The following is a 19854-nucleotide window of genomic DNA, read 5'->3' as shown; positions in this document are numbered from 1 at the left end:
CACCAGTGCTGAAATCTGGTTTCAATTTAACAATGGCAGCTGCCTTTTTGTCTAAATCGGTGGTTCCCAAACCTGGTCCTGGAGTCACCCCTAGCCAGGGGTGTAGCCAGACATCAGATTTTGGGTGGGCCTAGGCAAGAAGTGGGTGGGCACCAAGTGTTCTCCCCCTTCCCCCCCCCAAATATCTAAGCTGGTGGGAAAATGTTTCTCTCCACCTTGGCAGTCTGCAGTAGGCATGCGCTGAAACCCAAGCATTCACAGGTGCCAGTAACATAGAGCACACCATTTTCATTACCATCAGGGGGAAGTCTTCACCTGGTAGAGCTTGGAATCCCCATCAGCTACTGCTAAACATGTGCTACTGTTGGGTGGGCCTGAGCCCTAAGTGGGTGAGCACCGGTCCACCCAGACCCACCTGTGGCTACGCCACTGCCCCTAGCCAGTCAGGTTTTCAGGATATCCACATTGAATATTCATGATATAGATTTGCATGAGGTGGAGGCAGTGCATGGAAATCTCTCTCATGAATATTCATTGTGGATATCCTGAAAATCTGACTGGCTTGGGTGCCTCTAGGACCAGGTTTGGGAACCACTGGTCTAAATGTCTACTACAACAGTTCAATATTGGCCCCAATGAAAAATCATTTCAACCCTTCTGCAAGATCACCTCTTAAATATTTTTTGTGTATATATACTAAAAATACAAATGTTTATGAGCAGGTCAAACCAGGGCTGATTAATTTTATAAAACACTGAATCTGATGTTTTAGTAGTTGGTGTGGCAGCTTCTGAATTTGTATTCAATCATATGCATAAGCAGGGCTTTTTTTGAGGGGGTACTTGGGGGTACTGAGTACCGGCACCTTTTCCATTGTCTGCTAAAATTGACCCATGGACCCCAAGTATTAATGAAAGAGCTCAGGCTCTACACACCAATTCTGCCTTGTCATAGATTCTGTGACTGGTTGCAGGGGGCTTGGCTATTGTGGGGTGGGTATCTCAGTGATAACTCTACCCATGAAGGGAGGCCTGGCATTTGAGTACTGGCACCTTTTTGCTAGAAAAAACACGCTGTGCATAAGTAACTAATTGCTATTTGATGGCTCACACTACATACCATGCCAAAACTAACAGACAAAAAATCTAGGCACAATAAAGACGACAAGTCTGTGTGTATGATTTATATTGGAAACACAGCTACGTAACATTATGATTAAAGGAAATGTTGCCCCAGACTGCTGTTGAAAAATAGCTTGTTGCCTCTGCTTTGCTAGTAGTTTCAAAGATCACTGCACATTTATAAATTTAACAGTTTCTTTTTTTCAAAATTACAGCAATGGAAAATGTGAGTCTATGGGGAAAAAAGTGCTAACATTGCACTTCACCACCAGCTAAGCAAGCACACAATAAACAGTTAGAGTCAAGGAGAAAGCGAGAGCTCTTTGAAATTAATTTGTAGCTAAACGACTGGGCAGGGGCAGGGGGAAGACAGACAATGACCTGGGCCATGGGAAGGGGCTGGCAGACAGTGACCTGAACCCGGCAGGGGCAAACAGAGAGTCACCTGGGCCCCTGAACACTAAGGGTCATGGCCCCTAATCACCTTTCAAAAATGATTAAACTAGGGGAGAGTGGGCCTCTTTTGCTCTGGGCCCTCACGCACTGCCCTATTGTCCCAATGGTCAGTCCGCTTCTGGTGCTGGTCTAAAGCAAGGATTCTCAACCCAGTCCTCAAGACACACCAAGCCAATCTGGTTTTCAAGATACCACAATGAATATGCACAAAAGAGATCTGAATATAATGGAGGCAGTGTGTGCAAATGTATCTCATGTATATTCATTAGGGGTATACAGACAACCAGACTGGTTGGGTGTGTCCCGAGGGACAGGTTAAGAAAACCTGATCTAAAGGGTTTTAAAAAAATATATCTTTATTAAGTCAAAGGTAGATGGAACAATTACAAAATCACAACATTCACCATTCATAGGAAAAGAAATAGTAAATGCACACCATCAAAGAATGCTTCCATAAAGCAACTGGAAAGTCACCACTATCCAACTGTTTATGCAAAAGTAATTGTTAGAATCAGTACCGAATAACACATGGTCCACACTCTCCTCATGACATTTTCTCCCCTTTTTCCCTCCCTCTAAACCCACCTCCCTGCCCGCCCATCCCCAGGTCTCCACCCCTTTAAGCGCCTAAGACTCTGCAGCACCTGCCTTCATAGACAAGCTGGAATACCTTTTCCAAACCTCTCGATAAGGCTATGTCTGCTAGACATTGAAATAGAACATTGCAGCGCGACCCAATGCACCATTTCCATCATTAGTGAATGCCATTGAGACACCGATGGGGGAGTAGGATCTGCCCACTGCTGCAAATACATTTTTTCACCAACAGGACAGCTGTTAAAATAAACTGACATTGCGTTTCATTAAGTCCCTCTTACTTCAGCTGCCCATCATCACACAGTAATATACCGCTGTATGACCACTCAAACGTCCACCCTAACGTTCCCTCATGACCGCCAGAGACCCCGCCACAACTGCAAAAAACAACGGGCACCCCAAAATGAATGAATGAAGTTACCCATAGCTGAGTGGCACTTGATAAACAAATCATCATCCATAAACCCAACATTTTCCCCATCTATCTAGCTATATACACTCGATGCAAAATTTTATATTGTATGAGCTGAAGTACCACATTCGCCGTAATCTTAGGTATCATCCCGAATGCCCTCCCCAGAAATTCCCGAGATATTGTCTCAAACCCAGGTCCAAGCTCCAGCACGAAGCCATACTCTCCAAATAAGCTGCAGATCTATTGTCCCCTAACAACCGTCCCCATTGAGAAAGTCTATTAGATGAAGCAGGCAAGCCTAAAAAACAAGCTGCCAAGTTTAATGAATGTCATCTGCGATCCCACTGCACGCACCACAGAAGTGTAATAATTTCTAACCCTGCAAAAATTGAGAGTTAGAAAGGCTCCACGCTCGCTTGATATGATCGAATGAAGGCAAATTCTATCTCCCAAATTCCATCAAGTGCCCTAATATCGACAGCCTCCCCTCTCACACCGTTGAAAATAGCCCCTTCCCCCATCCCCGTAGGAAATCCGGATTATTTAACAGAGAAAGGACGGATAACCCTTCCCCGCTCCCCCCACTGTAATCCTCCACCATTGCCAGGCCTTACTTAAAGCTAAGCACAAACTGATTCCTACCTGCTATCCCTCTTTTCCGTCTCCCTCTGCCCTGCAATACATAGAATGTGTCCACAGGAGCACACCAACTTTGCCAAAATTCCGGCAAGGCGTACCTAGCAGTCAAAGTGTGTATCTCATGTATCCACCTCATTAACAACATCACATTATATAGCCTAAGGTCTGGAAGGCATACCCCCCCCCCCCCCCCCCTTAGACCTGTCTAGAGTTAATTTAGCAAAACCAATACATGGCCGTTTGGAGTGTCATATAAAATGAGCTGATAATGCTTCGGTAAAGTTTTTCTCTTTCTGTCCGGACCCGTATGGGTACCATTTGCAGGGGCTATAACAATCAGGAGAAGAACCGTCTTTACAAGAGCTATCCATCTCATGAAGTTCACTGGAAGGTCATTCCACTGCGCACACAAGCGATGTACGTGCTCCAACCTCTCTATGACATTCTTCCTGTAAATCCATTCATAATCAGCACTCAAATAAACCCCCAGGTATTTTATCCCCGTTCGGGCCCACACCAGAGGGAAATTAGTAAGAGCAGAACTACAACAAGGGTTACTAACAGGCAAAGCCTCTGATTTCCCAAAGTTTATTTGTAAACCCGCAAATTCTCCAAAAGCTCTTATAATCCCCATAACCATAGGCAACGTAACCATGGCATTATTTAGGAGTAACAGCATGTCATCAGTGAATAAGTTCACTCGATATTTGCAGTCTCCTACCGTCGCCCCCTCCAATGCTCCTTCCTGTCGAATCTTAGCTGCCAAGGGTTCCAAAGAGAGCACAAACAAAAGAGGTGAAAGTGGGCAGCCCTGCCTAGTGCCCCGGCTCAAAGAAATCTGCTCAGTAAGAGCATCATTTATGAGAAGTTGAGCAGTGGGATTACTATATAACACCCGTACCCAGTCCAGAAAAGCTCCCGAAATCCCAAACCGGTCCAAGACCCAGAACAGATATTCCCATACTATCTTATCAAACGTCTTTTCCGCATCTAAACTGGCCAAGATCATATTGCTTTGACGCCCTGCCCCATCCCACAGTACTCAACAAACTTTTAAAATATTAGCTGACGCATACCGACCCGGTACAAAACCCACTTGATCAAGATGTATAAGTTGAGGGAGCAAACCCCCTAGCCTCTCCGCCAGCACCCCTGCCAGAATCTTTAAATTTTGATTAGTGAGATAGGGCGATAGGAACCCACCAGTTCAAGGTCCTTCCCCGGCTTTGGCAACACGGTAATGTAGACATGATTAAGAGACGGGCCCATCACCTGAGAGTCTCTAATATCCTCACACATATCAATAAAATGAGGAATGAGTATATCCTAGAGGATTTTGTAAAACTCCGTACCTAGCCCATCCGGACCAGGGGCCTTTGCTAATTTAAGCCCTTTAATAACCCTTTTGACCTCCTCCCCAGTTAGTGGCGCATTAAGTGCCCCATTTTGCTCCTCTGTGAGACTTGGCAACTGCAGGTTACAAAAAAAATTCTCTCGCACCAGGCCACAAGAAGAGCCTTTATCGTAAAGGGATATATAAAAACGGGAGAATTCCCTCTGTATGTCAAGCTGGCTGTGATGGTATTTCCTTCCAGAATCTTTTATCTTGGCAATATAACTATTAGCTGAACATGGCTTCACCAAGGAAGCCAATAGCTTCCCTGTTTTATTGCCCCACCTATGCAATCTGTATTTATACAGCTTGATGTTATACAGGGCCCACTCATCCAGGAGGTTCTGTATCTCTTTCTTGTGCTCCATACAGTATATGCCAGTCGGCATTGTTCTGTGTGTTGCAGAAGTAGTAGATGACGTGCTCCCTTCAGCTTATCTGCCCTCTCCAATATTGCCTGCTCCCTTTTCCTATAAAGTGCTATGGTATAAGCAATAATCCTACCCCTGAGCACAGCTTTGGCCGCTTCCCAGAATACCCGGGGGCCTATATCCTCTACCCTATTCTCAACTAAATACTGTAACCATACCTTCTCAAGGTACTTCTTAAATTCAACACTTTGGTATAGTGCTGGATTCATACGCCACCGCGGGGACTGGGAGCTCCCCCCCCACCCTATATCCATCCACACCAGGCCATGATCGGACACTTCCGCCTCTTCAATGACTACCTGCTCTACTAGGCGCAGCAAAACTCGCGATGTCAGAATATAATCCAAGCGAGCGTGGGCCTCTTGAGGATGTGAAAAAAAAGTAAAATCCCATTCTTCTGCATGGAACAATCGCCAAACATCTAATACCGCAAGATCTTCATTCATGTAATTAACTCCTTTCTGGGTGTGATCCCCAAGGGGTTGCCTTGGTGGCTTGCAATCTATGGATGATCACTAGTAATATTAAAGTATCCCCCTACAATGAGAGGATAATCATCTGGCTTAGCTATCCGAGTGAAAAAACTGTGAGTGTATATGTTAGGAGCATATAAACTATATAAGGCCACCCGGGACCCTTGTAACATCCCTGCTACCACCACATATCTGACATTCGGATCTTGATCAAGGCTATGTTACGTGAATGCTACAGATTTTTTAATTAAAATAGCCACTCCCCTCTGACAGTCACTGAAGGAAGCATAATAAATTTCCCCAACCCAGTCTCTATGCAATTTAGCATGTTCTATATTACTCAAATGCGTTTCCTGTAATAAGGCAACATCTGCATGCATCCGCTTTAGATACTGTAAAATCCATGTCCGTTTAATCGGAGAATGTACCCCATCTACATTCAGGGATATAACCCTCAATCTAGCCGAAGTCATATTTATACTTATCAAACTCAACACCAAGGACTCTAAGGTTTGGTAACACCCAGGGAGTCTCCCAGCTAGAACTCCCCAAGACCCATCCTCTCCGGTCATTCACACCCAACAGGACAAACACCTGCAGTATACTGTAGAGTGAAAACCCCGGTTAAAGGCGACCCCCCTCCCCCTTCCTCCACCCCATACCCCCACTTCCCAAACCCCCCACTCACCCCCCAGTCTACCCCCCTCTCATACCGCCCTCCCCATCTACCAACCTCCCATCCTCCCTCTTAGTCCACCCCCTTTATGAGCAACACTCCCTCCAACAACCATACACACACCCATACCACAGAAACCACCAACCTTCCTCCCTGACTCCTCCTCATTCAAAACAACCTTCCTCCCTCACTCCTACCCTCAGATAAACACTTCCCCCTCTCCCCTCCCAACATTTCTAATAGCCTTAATTAAAGTAACCACAAATTAGTTGACCAGGCATATGAGAACAAATAGAACAACTGTCATAACTCGTGCTTGAAACACAAGAGAGCACAGGATGTGTCGCCTCGTCCCCTTTTAGGGTTCCCACTTACAGCACCCTCATCCTCAACACCAAACTACACTCGCTGTACATTGTAGACCAAGTGCCCCCCCCCCCCCCCCGACAACCAAGGGCTCCATCTCGTCCAACACAAGGTTGATCAAGTAATGTAAAAAATACTCTTCTGCAAGCACCCACCAACCAACTTATTTCCAAGTACAGCTTGTCTATATATGACTTAAGGTCCGATGGATCAGTGAAAAAGAAAGTGTTATTATTGTGAGTCACTCGGACCTTCGCTGGATATAACAGTAACAGAGCGAAACGGATACCCCTGGTGAAAAATGTTTTGCACAGATGCCCCATCCATCTCTGCTGCTCAGACACATGTGCAGAATACTCCTGAAACAAAGAATTTGATTCCCTTTGTAATCCACCGATCGCTTTTACTGAATGCCTGCATCAACCGCTCTTTATCAGATTAATTAATAATTCAGGCGAGCATAGGCCTCGGGCGCTACTCTCCATCTCGGGTAACACTCACTTGGTGTATGTGTTCTACTGAACTGGCCCATGCGGCCAAAGCGACATCCAGGTGAACCGGAAGCCAACTCTCCAAAAATTCCTGAAGCTTCTTATCTTGTACTGCCTCTGGTAAGCCGATACTCCTGATGTTGTTTAGCCAACTTCTGTTTTCCAGATCATCTGTCAATTGCATAAGCTGCTTAGCCTGCGCCAATCGGCCTTCCAACACATCTGACTGATCCTCCTGCCTGCGGATGCACTCCTCCGCCGACTGAAGCCTCGATGCCTGCCGTTCAAAATTTTCCTTTATTCGTCGACCGAAGCTAGTAACTTAAAAGACGGTCATCTAGCTCCGCGGAGAGCTGTTTCGTGAGCTCCCGTACCACCTCCTCTTGCAGGGTGAACACCGAAGCACTATTTGCTGCGCCGCCATTTTGGGGCATACTGCAGGCACACGATCTCTACCAGGCCTGGGGGTTTTCGCTGGCATACCATAGCGAGCAGCTCACAGTGGCTATCAAAAATTGTTCAACCAACTGCAAGTGCTCTAAACAACAGTTCAACCCAATCTCAACTTCCGAGGGGATCTGGGGGATCGGCAATGTGCAGAAGAAAACGCGGGTGAAGAGAAGCAGAGCTGACGAGCGTCCAATCAGCCCAACGGCATCACGTGACCACCTGATCTAAAGGTTTTATTCAAAATTTAATACTGAGAGGAAAGGAGTGTGGGGAATGAATGGATTACTATTCAGCCTGTAGCCCTATCCAACAACCAACCAACCATGGCCTCTTTCTCCTCCTTTCCTGAGATCACCGAGGATGAAACCTCTCGCCTTCTTTCCTCCTCGAAATGCACCACCTGTTCCTCCGATCCCATCCCCACCAACCTACTTAACACCATTTCCCATACTGTCACCCCCCTCCATCTGTCGCATCATTAACCTTTCTCTCTCCACTGCAACGGTCCCTGACACCTTCAAGCACGCAGTAGTCACACCTCTCCTAAAAAGAAATCATCACTTGACCCTACCTGCCCCTCCAACTACCGCCACATCTCTCTCCTCCCCTTCCTCTCCAAAATTCTTGAACATGCCGTGCACAGTCGCTGCCTTGATTTTCTCTCCTCTCATGCCATCCTAGATCCACTTCAATCCGGCTTTTGCCCTCTACACTCGACAGAAACAGCACTCTCTAAAGTCTGCAACGACCTCCTCCTCGCCAAATCCAGAGGCCACTATTCCATTCTCATCCTGCTCGATCTATCCGCTGCGTTTGACACTGTCAATCATGATCTACTTCTTACCACATTGTCCTCTTTTGGGTTCCAAGGCTCTGTCCTCTCCTGGTTCTCCTCTTATCTCTCCCACCGTACCTTCAGAGTACACTCTCATGGATCTTCCTCCACTCCCATCCCACTATCTGTTGGAGTTCCCCAGGGATCTGTCCTTGGACCCCTTCTCTTCTCAATCTACACCTCATCCCTAGGCTCACTGATCTCATCTCATGGTTTTCAGTATCATCTTTATGCTGATGACACCCAGCTATACCTCTCCACACCAGACATCACCGCGGAGACCCAGGCCAAGGTATCGGCCTGCTTATCCAACATTGCTGCCTGGATGTCCAACCGCCACCTGAAGCTGAACATGTCCAAAACCGAGCTCCTCGTCTTTCCACCTAAACCCACCTCTCCTCTTCCTCCACTCTCCATCTCAGTTGACAACACCCTCATCCTCCCATCCCATCTGCCCGCAACCTCGGAGTCATCTTCGACTCCTCCCTCTCCTTCTCTGCGCATATCCAAGAGACTGCCAAGACCTGTCACTTCTTCCTCTTCAACATCAGCAAAATTCGCCCTTTCCTATCTGAGCAAACCACACGAACTCTCGTCCATGCTCTCATTACCTCTCGCCTTGACTACTGCAACCTACTCCTCACCGGCCTCCCACGTAGCCATCTATCCCCCCTTCAATCCATTCAGAACGCTGCCGCACGTCTTATATTCCGCCAGAAACCGATATACTCACATCACTCCTCTCCTCAAGTCACTTCACTGGCTTCCGATCAGATACCGCATACAATTCAAGCTTCTCCTCCTTACCTACAAATGCACCCGGTCTGCGGCTCCTCACTACCTCTCTACCCTCATCTCCCCCTATGTCCCCGCCCATAACCTCCACTCACAGGACAAATCCCTCCTGTCTGTTCCCTTCTCCACCACTGCCAACTCCAGGCTCCGCTCATTCTGCCTTGCCTCACCCTTTGCCTGGAACAATCTTCCTTAACCCCTACGCCAAGCTCCATCCCTACCCATTTTCAAATCTCTGCTTAAAACTCACCTCTTCAATGCCGCGTTCGGCACCTAACCTCTCATGAAATATAGTATTACCTACCAGACGGACTCTACACTTGTCTTTAGATTGTACACCTGTCTTTTTAGATTGTAAGCTCCTTGAGCAGGGACTGTCCTTCCATGTTAAATTGTACAGCGCTGCATAACCCTAGTAGCGCTTTAGAAATGTTAAGTAGTAGTAGTAGCCTCCCAGCTTGCTGGATCCAGTCCTGACCTCATAAACCACTGCTACAAATACTTAGAGTAAACTGCCCTGATGCTCGCCACACAAAACAGGTGTTATATCTGCATATGTCCAAACTCTCTTTCCATGCAAATTCAAAGCATGACTCTCTTATCCTTGAATTACTTTTCCTTTGGACAACCATGCTTTACCATAATTTATTGAAGCCTGATACATATTTGAAGGTTGCTATCATAACCCTAGCCCACCTCCCTTTTCCCTTTTTTCTCCAGCACACTTGGAAAAAGCCAACATTTATTTGGGTTTCTTGTAGAGAAGACAGGAATGACATGTTGCTGCTTTTCCCCTGGCTAGGTGACCTTTTGTGCCCTACTGTTTTATTGAAGTTTTCATACTTTTCTAGAGTGAAATCACTAACACTTTATGGTCTTTCGCCCTGATTCTAATCTGCTATGCTTAAACTGAACTATTTGTATCCATATAGTAATTGGATGGGATTCTGATCACCACCTGCTTCATTACTACCTTGATTATTGAATCAGAATGGGGAGTATTGCAGGAATATTCTAGGGATTCTCTTTGGCAATTCTTAATACATTTAGTTCATGAAATAACATGTTTTCATAGGCATTGCAGAGCTTGTAAGGTCCTGAGAGTACTTGGTACAACAATTTAATAATATAAGTGAAACATTTGCAGAACCTAATGATTACAAAACTACAGTATACCACGAATCCTATAAAATTAATTAGTTTTTTTCTGATGTGTACACACTCATTACAGGGACACATCAGCCTTGGCAGCTTGAGCCATTCTTGACCATGTCTTACACTTACCTTTCGTCCCTCAAACTGTTCTGGAAGCTTCCAATAAAAAGGCTCTGAGCGTAGATCTTGCATCACTAGTTCGATATTTGCTACAATCTCAGGATGTTGAAAGACCACCCCTTTAGTAGTTCTGTGCTGGAGTCTAGCGTCCACAAGTGGTAGAACCATCTGCTCAGGCTTCAAGGTTAACTACACAATGCACATAAAGAAAGTGAATTAATGCCTACCTACTTAAAAGAGGAAACCTCTGCAATATGCAAGACACTAGCAATACAACTACTGTGCTATTAACTATTAATCTAATTGCAAACAATTTACCACTTGGTCATTCATGACCAGCCATGCCAAATCTGCTTAATATTAGCTTTAATGTACGTGGTGAACCTACATATATTTTCTGTTTTGAAGATCTTTATGTTTTATTTCAATAAACAGTCAATATGACACGGAGCAACCCGTGTTATGGGCTGAGTGTTTATCACTGCTGACAAACAAAATAACAAAGTTACTTATCTGTAGCAGGTGTTCTCCAAGGACAGCAGGATGAATATTCTAACTACTGGGTCATGTCATCTGACAGAGCCCAGTACAGGAATGCTCCCCCAGCATCTTTTCTAGAAGCCTTTTGGCATTGACTCACTATACATATGCACATCTTCCCACCCATCATCTTGAAGTGGGACCAGCTTAGTCTAATGTAATAGCTTATAAAATATTCTTGCTGTCCTCAGTGAACATCTGCTACAGGTACAAAACTGTTTTTCTGAGGACAAACAGGATGGAATCTTCTTACTACTGGGAATTTCTGGCTACCAGCTCATCTTAAAAGAAAAAAGGAGAATGTAAATCAGCCCTGCAACAGATAAGGCTGATAACCTGAACAGAGTTACAACTAACATATATTCTTTATTTATTTATGGACAGTCTGGAACTGAAAACAAATGGAGTGGAGTTGGATTCTAGACCTCAAATAGGATGTTGAAGGACTGTCTAACCTAACCAGCTGTCACATTGGGAATCTAGATCTATACCAGTGCTAGGCAACCATGATCTTCAAGGGCCACAACCCAGTCAGCATGAGATCTATTTGCATACAATGGAAGCAGTCCATGCAACTCAATGTTATGCATATTTATTGGGGAAATCTTGAAAACCTGACTGGGTTGTGGCTCTCAAGGACTGTGGTTGCCCATTCCTGTTCTAGACAATAGTGAGAGGTGAATGTGTGGACTGAGGTCCATGTTGCAACTCTGCAAATCTCTTCTATTGAAGCTGATCTCAAGTGGGCTACCAACACAGCTGTAACTCTGATATTGTGAGCCGTGACATTACCTATGCCCAGGCTGTAGGGTCAAGAGATGCAGTCTGCCAGCCAATTCGAGAGAGTGTGTTTGCAAAGAAAAGCCCCATCCTGTTTGGTTCAAAAAAAAAACAAACGTTGGGTGGTCTTTCTATAGATTTTAGTCTGCTCTAAATAGAAAGCTAATGCTCTCCTGCAGTGCACTTTCACCTTGATGGGCGTGTGGCTTTGGGAAAAATGTTGCCTGAGATCAAATTCTGACACTACCTTAGAAAGGAACTTAGGATGCATGCACAAAACCACTCTGCTGTAAAACTTTGGGTAAGGTGAATCAGCTACTAAGGCTGGAGCTCACTGACCTTGCATGCTGAAGTGACCACCATCAAAAACAAGACCTTCCAGAACAGGTGATAGGCATCAAGAAGCTCAATAGGAACTTTCATCAGCTGTATAAGGACAATGTTGAGATCCCATGACAATGTTCAGGGTTTGATGGGGGGGTTTAGTAGAAGCAAGTCTTGTATGAAGTGAACAAAGAGAGGCTGAGCAGAGATGAGTTTATACTCTATACAATGATGATAATCTCCAGTTGCATTGAGGTGAACTCATATGGTGTTGGTTTTGAGACCTGACTTTGACAGATGTAGAAGGTATTCAAGCAGTGTTTTTGCGTGAGACAGGAAAGGAGATCTGGGGCCTTGACCTCACACCAGACAGCAAACATCTTCTGCTTTAAACTGACAGATCTTCTGGTAGAATCCCATCTGAATGCAAACAGAACCTGAGAGATACTCTCTGGTAAGTTCCAGGAGTCCACTAGTAACTTCTTAACATCCAAGCTATGAGGGACAGGGACTAGAGGACGGGATGTAGAGGGGACCCCTTGTTTTGAGAGATGAGGCTTCAGAAAGCACTCCAGCCTCCAGAAGTAGTGGGAACCAGATCTGCCACAGCCAGCAGGGTGCAATTAGAATCATGGTTTCTCACTCCTGTTTGAGTTTAAGTAGAGTTTTTGCTATAAGGGGTAACTGAGGTTAGTCTGCCATATGATCCTAGTCTGGAACAGAACTGAGTGACTCTTTTGTTGATGTAACTAAGGGTTAATTTAAAAATGTATAATATAATAATTAAATTTTACATGGGGAGACGGGATCTGTCCTGCGGAATCCTTTGTTGGGTCGGGGGTCTTTGGGGTTGAAGCTACGGTGGTTGAGATGAGTGGCAAAAAAGGCTGTTGAGGCAGTGCCCCACACTTGAAAGATCTTCCAGGCAATGCCCATGTTTAGAGATAACTCATGAGATTGCATGACCTGACTCATTCTGTCTGCTAAACAGTTGTTTCTCCCTATTAGCACCATTCCATGCTGGTTGGCCTATTTTCTCATCCTGACTGCTTCCTGACATAGGAGGTATGATCCTGTTCCTCCCTGCTTGTTGGCATAATATATTACAACCTAATTGTCTATTTGGATCACAATAATTTGGTTTGCTGATCTCTGAAAGCCTTTACAGCATTCAAAATAGCTTTTAGCTTTAGGAGATTTATTTGGTTTTGCTTCTCCTGAGCAGACCAGTGAGCTGGGGTATATGGAGACCATCTATATGAGCTCCCCATCCCAGGTTGGATGCATCCATCAAAACTGTCTTGTGGGTTTGAACAATTTGGAATGATGAACCCTTTTCTAAATTGCTGTGAATTATCCACTAAGAAAAAGACTCCTTAGGAGGATTGATGACATTTATTGCACCCTGGAGGTTGCCTTTATTTGAGTCAAGTCCAGCAGAGCTTCAATTAAATCCAGTTTCTGGGATGGGTGCACATGGGACTTGGGTTAATTTATGACAAACCCTATTAGCTCCAGCAGCCAAATGGTTTTGCACACTGGTTCTCTTGTACCTTCCTCTGATATGCTCCTGACCAGCCAGTCATCCAGACAGGGAAACACATGCACCTCCTGTTTTTGTATAGATGCTATGACCACTACTAGGCATTTTGTGAATACCTCGGGTGCTGACATGAAGCCACATGGCAGTATGTAGTACTGGAAGTGCTGTTTCTCTTCTTGGAACCTTAGGTTCGTCCTGTGACTGAGATATATCTGTATGTGGGTATAGGCATTCTTTAAATCCAGAGAGCATAGCCAATATCCTTTCCAAATCATGGGGATTGAGATTTCCAGGGAAATCATTCTGAACTTTAATTTTGCCAGATACTCGTGCAGGGTCGTTAGGTCTAAAATGGAGCAAAATGTCCCCCTCCCCCCCATCCTTTTGGTGATCAGGAAGTACTTGAGTAAAATCCCTTTGCTTTTTCCCATGGTAGAATGGGTTTGACTGCATTGGCCTGTAAAAGGGAAAGAGCTCCTTTTCTTTGCAATTCTTGAAAATATAGCCCATCCCCACTAAGATCCATTCCATTCCATCCCCACCCATCCCCGCAAGTAATCTCCTCCATTCCACCCATACCTGTAACCTTCAGAAGTAGTTATTTCATTTAATTATGCTAATGAAATGCATTAGGCTCTGGCAGAGACCTTTTTACAAAGTATGTATTCTTCCCAATTAATATTTCCAAATTAATAGTTTCTTTGCTTATTTGTCCTCACTGCCTGCCTTATATCTGTGATTTGAAGAGGCAACTTATAGCTCATATAGTGAAAATAAATTATATTGTGTGCTCACAAATATGTGCCATCACTGTACTCTATGGTGTGAATTCTATATAAGATGCCCCAAAAATTGGCACAAAAAATGCTATTCTATAAACTGTGCTTAAAGTTAGGTGCGGTTTATAAAATAGCACTTACGCCCAGAAATTGCGCCTAACTTTAGGTGCGGCCATTTGCACCAACTGAAACATGATGCAAATCATGCCTAAATTTGGTACATAACCCCATGATTCCATAACTTCATACCCGACTGACCCAACTTAAATGCCTCAACCCTGCAACACTTCACTATCAAAGATCGTACTGGACATTAACAAACCCTTCTACCTCTAACCCAACTTGACTGAATCTTATCTTCCCCATCCCACTATAACATATTTTGTACTTATCCCCTACCAGACTTGGCAAATGCCTTTACGGTATTATGTAAGCCACATTGAGCCTGCAAATATGTGGGAAAATGTGGGATACAAATGTAACAAATAAAATAAATAAATAACTACCTTCATAAGTTTTAGGAACAACCTCTTTCTGCCCATCACCCTCCCATTTCCGTGCCCCCTTTTTGTACTCATGTGTAAAATTTCATTGTGGATCCTGCACCTAAATTTAAGTGCATATATTTTAATTAAATCTAATTAGTGCCAATAACATGCTTGTTAACAAGCAATTATCGGCACTAATGAGCTCATTATTCAATTAGATTGTGTAAGCAAATTGTGCGTGCTCCCAAATTTGCGCACACAATTTTTAGCAACTTTTATTAAATTCTGGGGTATATCATACTGATGTAATACAAAATCTGTCCTTGCACTTATCTTAGCAGGTTCTCATACAAACCAAACAGGTGCAGTGTCAAAAAAATCTTATTTGCAGTTATGCAGATATAGAAGTTATCCTCAAGGCCACCAGCTCCACCACCAAAAAATCAACTGTTGTGTATATAAAAAACACAGCCTTCCCCAACACAGAACTGTGCTTGAGCTTCAGGCTTCTTCAAAGGGGGCTCAAATAGTCACTTCTAAAAAATTTCCACTTCCATATATTGTTGTCTCTGCGACAAGTTGGAATGAGTTTTAATGCAACGTACATCAGACCCATTTGGAAGGCTGTGTTTTTTTTATATACTCAACAGTTGATTTGTGGTGGTAGAGTTGGTGGATTTGAGGAGAACTTCTATATCAGCATAAATGCCGAGAAGAGTTTTTGACATTGCACCTGTTTTTATGAGTTGTTACAGGTAAATACAAGGACAGATTTTGTATTATATTATTAAGATTTGGTATGCAGTGATGGCACATATGTCTAAGCACACAATATAATTTATTTGCAATAATAATATATATGAACTAATAGAATATTAGTTCATTTTTTAAAGAAGTCCACACTGTCATGTGTCAGTTCACGCCAGCATTCTTTGCTGTGCAAGGCTGCTAAAGAGTGAGACTTCTCCATACCCTGCCAGACTTTGAATTGCTGTAGCAGGGCTTAATAAAGTTACTAACAACTTCCAGTCAAGCCACTCTAACTTAAGTTGTTAAAGTGTGTATGGATGGCTCCTGCCATGCATCACTATGTGAATTTCCCAGCACCTGTTTTTTATGTAGACTAAGAGGCATGTTAACAACAGTGTGCTAAGCAGTTAGCACGGATTTTAATACATGCTAACGGTATGCATAGGTCCATGCTATCAGCAACTATGTGCTAAACCAGCCAATGTGGTGAAATCCACACTTATAACCCCCAGTGCATAACACTTACTGCTTTGGTGGCAAATCTCAGTTGACCAGCACTGAGCAGCAAGTCCTATGAATCCCCCCTTCAATAATTAAGAACATAAAAAATAGCCATACTGGGTCAGACCAATGGTCCATCCAGCCCAGTATCCTGTTTCCAACAGTGGCCAATCCAGGCCACAAGTACTTGACAGAAACCCAGTTAGTAGCAGCATTCCGTGATACCAATCCAAGGGTAAGCAGTGGCTTCCCCATGCGAATCTCAATAGCAGACTATGGAATTTTCCTGCAGGAACTTGTCAAATCTCTTTTTAAACCCAGATACACTAACCGCTGTTACCACATCCTCTAGCAACGAGTTCCAGAGTTTAACTATTCATTGAGCGAAAAAAATATTTACTCCCATTTGTTTTAAAAGTATTTCCCATGTAACTTCATTGAGTGTCCCCTAGACTTTGTATTTTTTGAGAGTGAAAAATGAATTCAGTTTTACCTATTTTACACTACTGGGACAGACCGAATGTCCATCAAGCCCAGTACCCTGCTTCCAACAGTGGCCAATACAGGTTTCAAGTACCTGACAGAATCCTAAAACAGTAAAATAGATTTTATGCTGCTTATCCTAGAAATAAGCAGTAGATTTTACCCAACCCATCTTAACTTTCTTTTAGGAAGTTATCCAAACCTTTTTTAAACCCTGCTAAGATAACGGTTTTTACCATATTCTCTGGCAACAAAATTCCAGAGTTTAATTACACTTGTGAAAAAATATTTTCTCCAATTTGTTTTAAATTTACTACTTAATAACTTCATTGCGTGCCCCCTAGTGCTTGTATTTTTGGAAAGAGTAAACAAGCTATTCACGTCCACCCATTCAACTCCACTCATTATTTTATAGACTTCTACAATATGTCCCCTCAGCTGTTTCTTCTCCAACCTGAAGAGCCCTAGCTGCTTTAGCTTTTCTTCATACGGAAGTCATCACATCCCCTTTATTACTTTTGTCTCCCTTCTCTGTACCTTTTCTAATTCTACTATCAGGCTCATTTTCGATATAAATCGGCATTTGGACATCCATCTCACAGAAACGTCCAAATCGTTATAATGGAAACCTCATTTTGGACGTCTTTCTCCGAAGTCCATCAGAAGGACGTCCAAATCTCAAGGGGGCATATCAGGGGTGTGTTCAAGGCAGAACTTGGGCGTTCCTAAGACTTGGATGTCTTTCAGCCATAATGGAACAAAGTAAAAATGTCCAGGACTAAACAACTTTGAATAACTTTGTGTTGTCAGCACATTTAATTACCTCACTAGTTACTCTCGTCTCTAGATCGTTTATAAATATGTTAAAAAGCAGCGGTCCCAGCACAGACTCCTGGGGAACCCCACTATCTACCCTTCTCCATTGAGAATATTGATCATTTAGCCCTACTCTCTGTTTTCTTTTAACCAGTTTTTAATCCACAATAAGACACTACCTCCTATCCCATGACTCTCCAATTTCCTCTGGAGTCTTTCATGAGGTACTTTGTCAAACACCTTCTGAAAATCTAGATATACAATATCGACCAACTTACTTCTATCCACATGTTTGTTCACCCCTTCAAAGAAATGTAATAGATTGGTGAGGCAAGATTTCCCCTCACTAAATCCATGTTGGCTTTGTCTCATTAATCCATGCTTTTGAATATGCTCTGTAATTTTGTTCTTTATAATAGTCTCTATTGTTTTTGCTATGCACCGACATCAGACTCACCAGTCTATAATTTCCCAGATCTCCTCTTGAACCTTTTTTTAAAAATCTGCCTGACCCCAAAACAGGAAGTTACATCAAGCACCGATGTAACTTCCTGTTTCTAGGTCAGGTAGAGCCAGCAGCAACATGCACAGGGGGATGTCTCCTTGCCAGCCTTCTATCTGTTGTACAGACCCGGAGAAGCAGCAAGCCTGGCACAGGAACAGGAGACCAGGTAACTGAGTGAGCATTAATAGTGATTAAATCTTTCAATGCACATTAACAATTTATTGTTTGAATCACGTTTTTATCAAGTTAAGGTGCTCATTTTCAAAGCACATAGGGGCAGATGCACTAAAGCTAAATGAGACTTTAATGACTCTCCAACGAGGAAAATTTGATCCGTTGCATGCATCAAAGGGCTTTTACCGAGGAAGCCAGCAGCTAACGAAAACGGAATGGAGATGAGCAATTAGTGTGAAAACCCCATTGAAACGACATACACTAACCTTTTCCGATTGCCTTTACGCAGGAAAAAGGCAGGAAATCTAACGAGAGGTCTGGACCACTCGTTAGGACAGCTCTGTGCCAGGAAAAATTATTAAATAAAAAAATAAACAAACTTTGAGCCAATCCCAGCGCATTAGCAGAGCTAAAAGCGCTGTGATTGGTCCAAAGGACGTCAGAAAAACATAAATAAATAAAAATAAAAAAAGGATCGGGAGGGGGCAAGGGCGCTCATCAGGAGCGTCCTGTACGGACGGCCTTGCCCCCCCCCCCCGCTGCTCCCCACTTTCCGCCGCTCCCCCCACCCCGAAAAAGCAAAATTCAAGCAGCCCTGCCCCCCTCCCTTCCTCACTACTCTCTCACCTCAGCTCCGCCTCCCGACATCCTCCGTCCTGTGCCCCGCCCCCTTTTGGGGTCATCGCCGCCATTCCCCTCCTCCATCGGGCCCCCCTCCCTCTTACCGGGCCCGTGCAGCGCCTCTCTCCTCTGTCCGAAGGCGCTGCACGGGCAAGAAGAAAGCTGATGCCTGCCTTCGCCCAGCTTCGATGGCGCGTCTTTCTCCTGCTGGGCCCGCCCCTGTCTGACGTCAGTAACCTACGTAGGTTACTGACGTCAGACAGGGGCGGGCCCAGCAGGAGAAAGACTCGCCATCGAAGCTGGGCGAAGGCAGGCATCAGCTGTCTTCTTGCCCGTGCAGCGCCTTCGGACAGAGGAGAGAGGCGCTGCACGGGCCCGGTAAGAGGGAGGGGGGCCGATGGAGGAGGGGAATGGCGGCGACGACCCCAAAAGGGGGCGGGGCACAGGACGGAGGATGTCGGGAGGCGGAGCTGAGGTGAGAGAGTAGTGAGGAAGGGAGGGGGGCAGGGGCTGCTTGAATTTTGCTTTTTCGGGGTGGGGGGAGCGGCGGAAAGTGGGGAGCGCGGGGGGGGGGGGGGGGGCAAGGCAAGGCCGTCCGTACAGGACGCTCCTGATGAGCGCCCTTGCCCCCTCCCGACCCTTTTTTTTTATTTTGTTTGATTTGGGAGCCATGTGCTTGTGATTTGACTGTGTTTTGACTGTTTGTGGCATGCGCAGAGCAGCTAACATAACGCTTGGCTGCGCATGATTTGGGGGCCGATTAACGATGTGTATTGTGATTCTTTGATACATTGTACGTTTCTATACCGATCTGAGCATGTGTGACTTTTTTTTTTGGTGCATTCTTCGTTTTTTAAAAATCGTTAGGGCCTTTAACGATTTTGATTTTTTTACGTTTGCTTGATGCATCTACCCCATAGACTTACAAAGTTATGTGGAGGAGCATTTTCGATATGAAGTCTAAGTCTGACTTCGGACGTTTTGCATGAAACGTTCAAAATCTGAATAGAAGGTCATTTTCAAAAAACAAAAACATCTATCTTTTTCGAACTCCCCTCCCAAAATGAGTAAGTGCAAAATGTAGAAAATCAAGCCATTGGGATGTAGAAGGAACCAGCATTTTTAGCAGACTGGTCC

The 19854-nt window shown here is 44.4% G+C and overlaps 1 protein-coding gene across 1 annotated transcript in view; it reads right to left on the bottom strand.

Moving 5' to 3' along the window:
* Window positions 1-19854, bottom strand: part of LAMA2 (laminin subunit alpha 2) — a 1107608-nt gene that overhangs the window by 345737 nt on the left and 742017 nt on the right. The window contains exon 26 of the mRNA XM_030196530.1: window positions 10423-10602. Within this exon, the coding sequence (XP_030052390.1) occupies window positions 10423-10602 (180 nt within the window). The remainder of the gene's footprint in view (window positions 1-10422; window positions 10603-19854) is intronic.

Source organism: Microcaecilia unicolor, chromosome 3 (assembly GCF_901765095.1).
Source record: "Microcaecilia unicolor chromosome 3, aMicUni1.1, whole genome shotgun sequence".
NCBI lineage: Eukaryota > Metazoa > Chordata > Amphibia > Gymnophiona > Siphonopidae > Microcaecilia > Microcaecilia unicolor.
This window is presented reverse-complemented; position numbering and strand designations above follow the sequence as displayed.